The sequence below is a fragment of the Pungitius pungitius genome, chromosome 4 (genome assembly GCF_949316345.1).
Source record: "Pungitius pungitius chromosome 4, fPunPun2.1, whole genome shotgun sequence".
Taxonomy (NCBI): domain Eukaryota; kingdom Metazoa; phylum Chordata; class Actinopteri; order Perciformes; family Gasterosteidae; genus Pungitius; species Pungitius pungitius.
The window spans coordinates 19,569,533-19,580,830 of record NC_084903.1 but is presented as its reverse complement, the minus strand read 5'-3'; the positions used below and the strand labels follow the sequence as shown (position 1 = coordinate 19,580,830).

General features: G+C 42.4%; 1 protein-coding gene across 1 annotated transcript; it reads right to left on the bottom strand.

Annotated features, from left to right (window-relative positions):
- Positions 1–804: 804 nt before the first annotated feature.
- Positions 805–4,671, bottom strand: irx3a (iroquois homeobox 3a). The gene is made up of 2 exons (XM_037455606.2): positions 4,090–4,671; positions 805–3,471 (listed from the first exon to the last, which is right to left on the bottom strand). Exons 1-2 carry the CDS (start codon positions 4,306–4,308, stop codon positions 2,368–2,370), a joined length of 1,323 nt encoding a protein of 440 aa, XP_037311503.2. The 5' UTR covers positions 4,309–4,671; the 3' UTR covers positions 805–2,367.
- Positions 4,672–11,298: the final 6,627 nt, after the last annotated feature.

The window sequence follows — 11,298 nt, the reverse complement described above, 5'->3', positions numbered from 1 at the left end:
AGTCAGGCATGACAGCCATAAAATAAAATTTAATACTACAGGCGGAATTTGATCTATTTACAGATTTTGCGTTATTGTACTCTTCGGGACATATTTGCATAATATTTATAGATAATTGTTGCCCATTGTCGTTGTGACCCAAAGTGAAAAATGATTACATACGTGTGCTTGCTTTTTGAAGCACCAAAACAAGTGATTCACTGAGACATATGCGTTTGTACATCATAATATCCCAACAGGAAGGCTCGAAAACGTGTTAAAAAAGATCTGATTATGTTACAGATTAATAAGAGAAAAATATACTATCGAATTTTATACCACACATGATGGATAATTTAGAAATGAGCCGAAATAAATTGAGTGTGTGTGTGTGTGTGTGTGTGTGAACCAGAACATGGTCGACTGCATGTGACTGTAGAGGGAGCTCCAACACTAAGTTTACATAAACTTCCCCTGATAAGGGCTCGTAAATGCAAACAATCACATCTAGGGAGATGGAAATAAATGATGTTATTATTAGTTCTACAGAGACCGTGCATTACAATTAAACCAAAGAGCAGCGTTAGTTGAGGGAAATATTTCAAGCATCTGTGTGAAGCGCAAAATCTTGCCAAATTGGGCATGATGAGATGTGTGAGTTACGGTTCGGAGCCAAAATCCATCCGGATCAGCTGAACCGCTTTGACCAAATAGCAGAATTCATTTAACAGTCATTCATTACCTAAAGTCTCTTTATAAAGCATACCGTTTTCGGGGGGGGGAGGGGGGAATGAATGAAAAAAATATATATATTTTTTCCGCTTTTATAAAGATAATACCACAACATAAATATCCAAATGTATGCCGCACCACTGGCTAATTAGCCTCAAGTCCCCTCGCTACAAAAGTGTGATGAATCCCTTTCGAATATTTACTTATCACTGCCACGGCGGATGAAATGTGCGCCCCAGGCTGCCCACTAACACACACACACACACACAACAACCAAAGCGATGCAATTCAAGCTGCAGTGCACAACAACAGCCACCATCAAAAGCAGCTGTCAAAATACCTCGGCCAAAAAACAGCAATTTCTTAAAGTTGCAGCAGTTCATTTATTAGCCAAAATATAGACTTTCTTGTACAATTTGGTTCACAAGTATGTACATATTCTTAACTTTATATACAAAACATTTGAACATCAAATCCTCACAGAACTTACAAAAAGAAAAAGAAAAACTCACAGACTACAGGTTCATACATTATTACATTAGCAGTTTTACACAGGACATGCTTACAATGTAAGTATACAGAGATGTATTATTCTTATTTTACATTCCATATTCAAATAATAAAAAAAAGCATAATGAGGATTGGTGTGAGGTTATGGGGAGAGCCAACGGAACCGCTGCTGCTTAGTTGGTTCTGAGGCCTGCAATACACAGGGGGGGAACAGAAAAAAAAGTGTAGTGTTCTAAAAAGAAATCCAACTAATAATAGCCTCGGGAAAAGCTAAAAAGAAAAAAATCAAAATGATATAAAAGTGACAATTGCCTTTAAAAAAACGAGCCTGTAGTGAATTTGCATTGAGCTCATTTGCATGACCAAACAAGTAAGTGTAACACAGGCCTTGACGAAAAAACACATGCGCATCAACACAGGGATGGAAAAAAAACACATCTTAGAATAAAAGCTAATTTGGGTAAATATTGCTTTTAAAAAAGAAAAATGTGATATGGCATCGAAAAGAAAATTCCCAAATGGCATCAATTGACAGCCTTGCTATCTTTGAACTGGGTGCAAAGCTGTTTTTAACAACTTCTTACTCTGCATCCAAGGCACTAGAGCTCTCTGAAATGATGGCAGTGAAAATTAAAACGCAATCATTGAACGGCCTACTCTCAGAGCCCATAACGGGTTTCAGTGAATTTAGTGTTGGAAACTAGTTGGCTTAATGAGCTGAGGAATTTATGTAAACCATTGAAGTAAAGCACATGGGCCTCAATATCTCAGGGACGAAGCAAGAGCAAACGGACACGAATATTAGGAACACTTTTCAACCAATTCAACATTTGACTTTTTCTTTTTTTTTTTCTTTCTTAAATGCTTTCTGATGAGGCTTTCATAATTCTCTCGGACATTTTCTTTTCAAAGCAGTTACACGCACACACGCACACGCATACATCACACACACTGCATTCTGTAAGCTATTATATTGTAACACTGTTCATCTGTGTGGCCTAAAGAAAGAAAGAGAGAAGAAAGAAGAAGAAAAAAAAGATCCATGAACAGGCAAAGGGAGGTCTAAAAAAAAAACATAATAGAAATGAATGACGGGCATTTGGACTAGTGTCTTTGTTTGTTGTTACTCATTTACACACGCGCGTCTCAGTGTCGGGGACATGTACCTGTGACTGACGTCTCTGAACTATGACTCTTGTCCTCCGTGTGCCTGCTGCTGCTGCTGTACAGCGCCAGGCCGGTGGCCGTGGCCTGGTTCGCCAGCCCCAGGTAGTGGTTCGAGTTCAGTAAAGCCAGCTGATGCGCCGAGAAGGCTCGGTTCGTCCAGTTCTGCATTTTCCCAACGGGACACGAAGAGATGAGTCTGTGCGGGGCGACGATGGTCTGCGCGGCGGGCCCCGCGCCCGAGTGGCCGCCGCTGACGTGCGGCGACTTGCGCGGATTGTCGGGGGCCGTGGCCGTCTCCGCCAAAGACCAGATCTTTGGCTTCTGGGCCGGCGCGGGGTTGTTTTCCGATGGCGGCGAGCCGACCACGGACGCCGGGTTCAGTTTGAGCTGGTCGCCGTTCGCCTGGGACGCTTTGGTGTCCAAAGCGGAGTGGTGGTGGTGGTGGTGGCTGTGGAGGTGGCTGTGGTGGTGGTGGCCGTGGAAGTGCTCCCCCCCCACCCTCTCCGCGTCCTTCCCCTCTTTCCCCACAGACTTTAGAAACCTCTGGTCGGGCCCTTGTAAATCCTCATAGCCGTCAGAAATCTCAGAGTCACTCCTCCCGTCCAGTTTAATGTCTGAATGCAGGTCGTCCTGGTCGTCCAAGTCGTCCTTGTTCTCGATATTTTCCGTGTCAATGTTCTCCAGGTCGATCTCCTCCTCGTCCTCCCTCTTGTCCCCCTCCTCCCCCTCGTGATCGCTGCCGTAAACATTTCCCTCTTCGTCGGTGCGGTTCCGCGGGGCCCAGGTCATCTTGTTCTCCTTCTTTAGCCTCCTCCTGGCGTTGGCGAACCAGGTGGACACCTGGGTGAGGGTCATCTTGGTGATGATGGCCAGCATGATCTTCTCGCCCTTGGTGGGGTAAGGGTTCTTGCGGTGCTCGCTGAGCCAGGCCTTCAGGGTGCTGGTGCTCTCCCTGGTGGCGTTTTTGGGTCTGGACGGGTCACCGAACTGATATTGGCCGTATGGATAGAACGCGGGATGATGGTGGGCGAACCCTGGGTGTCCCTGGACACCGGGGCTGTCCTTGAGTTCATACTGAGCACCCTGCGAACACAAAGCATCACAGTCAGAGGGATTTATTACACTTAATTATTCTCCACGACACATTGGACTGAGCCACGCACTGCGGGAAAGGGATTTAAGAGTAATGCAGCAACAATACGGTCTCTATTAAGGTTGTAAACAAACAACAAAAATATATTTTTTTATTTAACTTAAACGAGTTTTTTTTTGTACCAAAAGCGAGGCAACTGAATGCAACTTTTTAAAATGTTAAATGTTACGATGTAAAATTTACAACGAAACATTTAAGCGGGCAATACTTTAATGTGTGTAAACCGTCACAGCACGTTGCAACCTTTTATAAACTCGTCAGACGTTACTTTCAGGGAATGATGTAACAATAAGGCCTAAGCACGCTTTTGTTAATACGTTACTTTTTAACCACTTTTAACTACATTTCACAAAAGATCCAGCCCAGAAAAAAAGCAGCTTTTTTCACCACGTCGCTCAAAAAGTTGACGCTCAAAAAAAGTGCCAATGAACCGGAATAGTTTATTCATTTCCATTTCAATTGCGTAATTTAAGTAATATATATATATATATATATTTTAAAAAAAAAAGTTCTACCGAAGACTTTGAGGAGGGACCAAAGTGACTCACCAGCTGATTGAAAATGGATATGTCGTTGGAGTAGGGCAGAAACGCTCCGTAGCCCTGCGCCGCCGCGGCGAAAGGAGATCCGTACATAGTGGAGAGGACGTTGGAGAGCGCGCCGGACGGACTGAGCTCTGTCCCGGCCCGGGCGTTGCTGGCGATCCCCTGGCGCTCCGGCGGGTATATCGGTCGGATGTACTGATATCCCAGCTGTGGGAACGACATGACGGCGGGAACAGGGGAGGGGGGAAAGTCTGCTGCGGTCACACAAAGCGAGGGATTTGCCTCGATATCCACTTTTACAGTGAGAGCATGTGAGCAACAAAAGGTGCGAGCAGGGGAAGTCTATATTTCCTCGGTAGCAGCCAGTGTAAACGATCCGGTTGCGCCCCTTATTTCTTCTTCTTCTTCTTCTTCTTCTTCTTTCCACCCGCACTTCCCTATTGATCTGGATGGACTAAGGTCAGGTCCTTACAGATTGCTTTAGATTATTGGGACTGCCTTGCTCAGATTGACATTTCTAGTCGTTTAGAAGCCCCTCCTATTTCTCAAATCTCACCCCTCTCATATCCACCGCTCACCGACAAGCCTCCCTCTCTCTCTCTCTCTCTCTCTCTCTCTTTCCCTCCCTCCCTCCCTCGCTCTCTCTTCTCGGATAAGTGCACTGACGTCGCGAGCTCTTATTTGAATGGGGTTTCAAATCTCATTTTATGGCTCGCCAATCTATTTCATTTGTTATTTGTTTGAGTCCGTCCCACCGCATTGTTTGTGTTAATTCTCAATTTCGCCCGTTTGCACAACAGTAAGCCGTGTGATGTCTACGACTGATTAACTTCGTTTTTTTTGTCTCTAGTTTTCTTTCTATTTTAATGCAAAAGAGCACATTTATTCTTGGAGATTTGCGTAGGAGGACCTCGGTTAAAAAAAAGTCAAATTAATTCCCTCTCTTGTATCAATTGGAAATTGTTCACGCACATTTTTTTGGAACTGACATTCCTCTATATATTAAAAAAAACACGTCAGGTGGCAGTTTCAAACACTATTAAATCACAAGCAAAAAAAAAACAGAAAATAATGAATATGTTTTTAACTAGCGGCGGTACTCACGCCTTGTCATGACCCTGGATCACAGGCTACACACACCTTTTTTTTTTTTTAATTTATCGCCATGTCACCGTAACTGTGTTTTTTTACACCGGTTCGGAGGTGTTATGGGCGAATCGGAGTCAATTCAGGACATCAAACGGGTCGCATGGAGCTACTTGACATCAAAGAGGGAGCTGTTGATAGGCACATTACACTGTTAATGAAGAGTAAAGTGCAAAGTACCAACAATGACAAGTAATAAACAACTTAGTGGATTGGGCTGGGAAGATGTGTATTCCGGGGGAAACAACACTGTCTTCAGAAAGAATGAGCAAAACATATTAAGAAATAAACAAATATTTATAACATTATAATTGTTATTGTTAACCAAGCCAATAAACAAAAATAATGACACGTAATATTAATAAATAACATCAACGTTGTAACGGAGTAAATAAACAGATTGCTCGATATAAAGCTTAAGACAACACATTATTTAGTGATTTGAGATACTTTTCTCTAAATCCGCTCTAAAACCAAACGATCATCCGGACAGTCTGCACTTTAAGAAAATCCATTCAATAATTATGATGCAACCTGATGTTTCTTGTAAATAATACGGATTAAAACCAAACAAGGGAGTCAAAATTGAAATTCCATGAATCAATACAAAAAAGTGTGTACGGGACAACCGTAATCGCATTTGAACCGACTTTTATACCAGCATCTGTTTTGTTAATCGTTCGCAAAACAACTGCAGAGGTTCAATAATTATTCCACGCACTTTATTTAAATATAAGTCTTAACGTATTATTGACGGCGGGATCAAATCTCATCAATCTCAGTGTAGTTTTGATAATGCGAATCCCGGTTTCCAAGAATTCTAAACTTGTATAAACCTTTAATCTTCTTTGGAAGCAGATAGTTATCATTGTCTGGGGGGGGGGGGGGGGATAATAGCAGCTATAATTTCATACATAGAACTACCCCATACGGATACGCCTTGTGTCTGTAAAACTCTGTCCTGAATCTGTGTGTGTTCTTCGCCGACATCCACCCCAACCCGGATTATGGGGTTATTAATTACAGCGGCTTGCTGGTGCCATCCGACCGGAATGGTAATCACTACATAGCAGTCAATAGCACGCTCACACTTAACGCGCGCGCGCACACACACACGCACAGACACGTAAGATCGACCTACAAACGGAGGGGGTCCAGACAGTGAAGTGGAGGGTGGTTAAAGATAAATGCGTAAGTGTGTAGAAGAAGGACAACTTTAAAACGGCAACAACAAAAAGAGAAGGAGATAAAAAAAAAGAGAGAGAGAGAGAGAAGGGGGAGGAGCGAGAGAGAGAATAAATAATTCCGAGCGAGGTGTCTGACTGCTGGTGTCCACTAAGCAGCGCTCCGAGTCCGGATGGACACGTGTCTCATCCCCGAGACGACGGTCGGTCGGTCGGTCGCCTCCCCAACTGCCCCCCCCCACCCTTCCCTCCTCCTCCTCCTCCTCCTCCTCCTCCTCCCCCCCTCCACTCCACTCCACCCACGCCAAGGACTGCGTCTGATTTATTGCCTCCAATCAAACGCGCCACGCACTAACTCAACACTTTCACGCCGACCCGGGAAACTGGCGTGGCCATAAAAGCATTAAGACGCAGCTCCCCCATTTCTCCTCAAGAGAGTCTCAGTAAACAGTAAACTAACCCCAGCTGGACTCCCCCGCACACACACACACACACACACACACGAGAAAAGGCCCAAACCACCACGTTACATCTTTTTGACTTTGATTATTATTATTGATATTTTCATATGATTTGTATTGATCAGTATTATCAGATAGTTTCTTTGAACAACTTTAAGGGCGCGTGGTGGCAGCGCGTTGGAGCCAATTGAATTAGTAGGTTATGTAAAAAAAAAAAAAAAAACAGGGCAGACCGCGTACAGGCGACCGGGGGGGGGGGCTGTTTTGTGAAAGAGCTCTTGGACGGTAATTATGCAGATGACACGATTCCACATTCTCACAAGCAAACGTCTCTGCAGTGTACAGTATAGTTCCTTATGCAACACGCGTGGCACGGAGGGAGAACCGAATCACCCATTTAGATCTCTTCCACAACGCTACGGTGACAGACTAAAAACACACATTTTTATCAAAAAGAAAATGCAATTAATGACCGCTGTACGCTTTTATGTGTGTTTGAGAGAGAGAGATTTCTGTACTCGTTTTGTTCAGCAGAGCCAGCAGTATTTGCTGAGTTTGTCACTCACCACAATTTTCAGTTTCAGGAGAATTTCCGCAAAAAGCTTTTGGTCAGTTCAAGCTAATACATTAAATAAAATGCAGGAAATGTCATAGAAGTGACTATTGGTGTTATCTCTTGATAGCTGTTGGGAATATACACCAACTGTTGTTGTCAATCAGAGATGTTCCTCAGCGGTTTTCAAAGTTTAATCTGTGGGTAACCCAAAAAAATAACTGCAGTTCCTTCCAACTCATGTCCCATTAGGGTGAAACAAAGGTCCAATAAATCTCAGTGTTTGAAGAACAGTGAAGCTTAATCCACTAAATGAATTAGTTTCCAAAAATTAATTGTTCTTAGCAGCAGAAGCAAGTGTACTTTGAAATACATTTAAAGTTTAATTTTTTTTTCCTTGTTAGAATAATTTCAATAGTGTGATTTTAATTACATTACACCAACCAATCATGCATATTAAATAGATAGCCAAAGTAAAGCATTTTGGAGCGGTTTCTCCTGCTCACGCCATTTGGAAACAAATTAATAGTCAATGGAGTGCAACTTATTAAACTGGGTTAGGACACCGGATCAAAGCGTGAATTAACGCATTGCCTTGCAAGTGTTTTACATTAACTTGTTAAGTTCAGGTTGTAGGCTACTACTAAATTTAAAACTGTCAGGCCGTCAGGCTGAGCAAGTGGATTGAGTTGGAGATCCATTTTAGATTCAGGTCTTGAACAGAGCTTTAAAAATGGCCAGCAGCTTAAACGTTTTGTACAATGTGCAATATATTAACCGAACCTTAAAGAGATACGAAAGTTCTAAAGACTACATTCATTAGGTGTTTATAGCTGCTGAATGTCGACTTTCATCTCTCTGAAAAAATATCCTGGATCAAATATAATATAATATATATATATATATATTGTGTGTCCATTTCACTCAATGGGTGGTGTTTTAGAAAGCATTGACTCTTCAATTTACTGCCTTTAATGTCTTTGTTATGTACCATATGAAGTTACAGGTTTAACCCATGATACTCATCCATCACTCCACAACACTAGTTTGTTTATTTAGTCCTGGGAGTCTGATGGAGAAGTGGTAAAAACCCACTTGAAAAATACTGTGGGTATTCTGGTTTGTTTCTCTATCGATTTGGCCTGGACAGGTCATAATAACAGATAGTTATTTTTGAGATTAAGATTCTTATATTTCCTTTAAACTGTCATTATTTTGGTAATAAAATGTCATTCCATTAATCTGGATTAAATGATTTATATTTTCCAGCATCATATGGTGGTGCTGGGTCAAGGGATTGTGAGTGTAAAATAATCCAGACCTGTGCAAAACATGTCAAATGTAATTAATGCACAGATCACAAACCACAGCATTAAATCCAACGGGTATCAGCTGGAAAAGCATACGTATAGTTCATAATATTGATCCCACCCAAGTCAAGGGTAATGCGTTAAACTACTGTTCGATAACACAATACTCCTACCATATTTATTTGTTATGCCTTTTGAGTACCTTTTAAGAACGCTGCATTGAAGGTGAGTTTTTCTTTTGTTTCCACTCTGCCCACTCACTCTCGCTCCATCTGCTGCAGTTTGCCCTGTATCAGTAACACAAGGCATTGATTTTACGGTAAAGTCACTTTGTAAAGGGAATGAGTAACTCCGGGCCCCACTATCACTGTATTACACGGGTATGGCCCACGTAACAAGATGAACATTGATTCAGCATTACGGATGATCGATAATGAAATAAGTAACTTCAGGGCCAAATTAAAATGCAAGCTGGCTTGATGCTGCCAGGCTCTGTGAGAGGTGACAGAAGAGGGAGGGTGAGGGAAAGGCAGAGAGACAGAGAGAGAGAGAGAGAGAGAGAGAGACTAAAAGTTGAAGGCCAAAGAGAGTTCACTGTGCTCTGTGATGACATTTTGCCAACAAAACAAACATACAACCCATTTGATCTAATATGAGAATGCATGTGCCCTTATTCAATTTAACATGATAGTGAAATTGTATAAATAACAACACAAGGTTAAATCATCCTTCATTTTACATCTTCAAACTGCATATCTGTTAAAAATTCACTCACTCTATGATTTGGCCGTCTGTTTATTTGAAAAGACGGTTCCCATGGATACATGGTGTCGTCTAGATGGAGGAATTCAAATAAAAAAGGTATATATGACATTTTTTCTTTGTTTTTCAGTAATTTATTAGCAGATCATTCCCTCGAACATTTTTCGTGGTTTGTTAACAATTCATTTTTGTAGTATGGGTTACACAGAACACCGTCTATATGCCATTAAGTGTTATCTTTTTTCCCGGAGAATCGACACTGATCAACTTTCCAACATTTGCACTCGGGAGCCGAACCGTCATCCATCCGTCCTTTTCACAAAGTGGCTCCTCACCAACCATTTACCTCAACCATCAAACGAAAGGCCAATCCTATCGGCTTCATGCAAGAAGGCACAACACGGTGTCTCTACCATGTGAGTGTCTTGATCCAGTGGTAGCCAGTGATGCCCTTTCGTGGCCCCCATAGCTCAACACTGCGGCCAGACAAATATCGGTTTTCCAGGCACTTTTCGGGCCTACTGAGCCAGACAAAGCCTCAGTATTTCCAGCTGTTGGTGCGGAGGCCGGCGAAGAGGCAGCTGCACCAACACGCGTGATGCCGAGCCTCCTCCTCATCTGCTGTGCTGGATTGGACTTCGCAGGGAGTGCAAGGTAGCTCCTAAGTAGCAACGGAGGGAAACTGCAGGAAACATAGATGGATCCTCCCAGGGTGGCTTGAGATGACTATTTGGTTGCATTAGAAGTCTCGAAAAGTTGACTCCAGCCAGTATCTACCGTGCTGACATTGGACTGACGCCATCACTCACATACGCGAGCCATGATGCAAGATTGCATTGTTTAGTGTTCAGAGGGTTTTTCATGGCAGTGTTTTGGCCTTCTGAACATAGCATTTTATTGATTGATGGATATATTAAGATTTATGTTGGTTCACCCGCTTTTTCATTCTTAAAATGTAAAAGTTATCGCTGTGTTGCTAATTTGAATCAGTCTTTCAGTGGGTCAAAATAATTTAGATCTCCCTTTCAGAAACCAATAAATTAAAACATCATCCGTAGCGTTGGATTTTATCCAGATGTAAACTTTCAACTCATTTGTCTGGGTTTTATATAATTAGCATTTCCCTATTAAATATTTACCAAGTGTTTGTTCTTTGTTCTTTTTAGGATTCAGTCAACTTGGGAGAGCTTTAAGTTTGTGACAGATTTGCTTTCCACCCAGAAAAAAAAAAAGATGGTCTCTATGGTGAAGTTAAGCAATTATTGCAAAGAAAGAGCTGATGGGCCAGAATGAAAAATGTGAAAATACTTCCTTGGAACACTGCTAAGAGACTATTAAGCAGCTTTAGTGGCGTCACGAGAAAATACATTTTACCTCACTGACATCTCCGCCACCTCGCATTGCACTATCTGGCACCCTATTTTTATATGCGGCATCTGCGACTGGGAGAGCAGATCCCGTAATGGTTTGTCATGAGGTTTGCTTGGTGCGGACCGTGCTTTCATAATCTGCCCTGTTTAGCAGCGGCTCAGCATGCCAACAGGCTGAGGTCAGAGGAGACTTAACAAGCAAACACTTGAACTTCGGCGGGGCCGCTTTGATAAGGTTCTACCGGACTGAACACTGCACTTATTTATGACGGAGGTGCCAAGCAATGAGTGACACAGTAAGTACTTGTGGGCACATTTTGTGTGTCTTGTTGAGGCGTTGTCTTGGCACTCTGAAGACACTTTGTTATTATCAGCCCATAATGCTTAAACCATCAACTAATAAGCCAATTGTGGGTTTATTACATA

What these genes read in the sequence shown, in the direction of transcription:
- irx3a (XM_037455606.2), bottom strand. Translation starts at nt 4,308, where the DNA reads ATGTCGTTCCCACAGCTGGGATATCAGTACATCCGACCGATATACCCG. An exon ending in TATCCATTTTCAATCAGCTG is followed by an intron (nt 3,472 to 4,089) that starts GTGAGTCACTTT and finishes TTGTGTTCGCAG; the next exon opens with GGTGCTCAGTATGAACTCAA.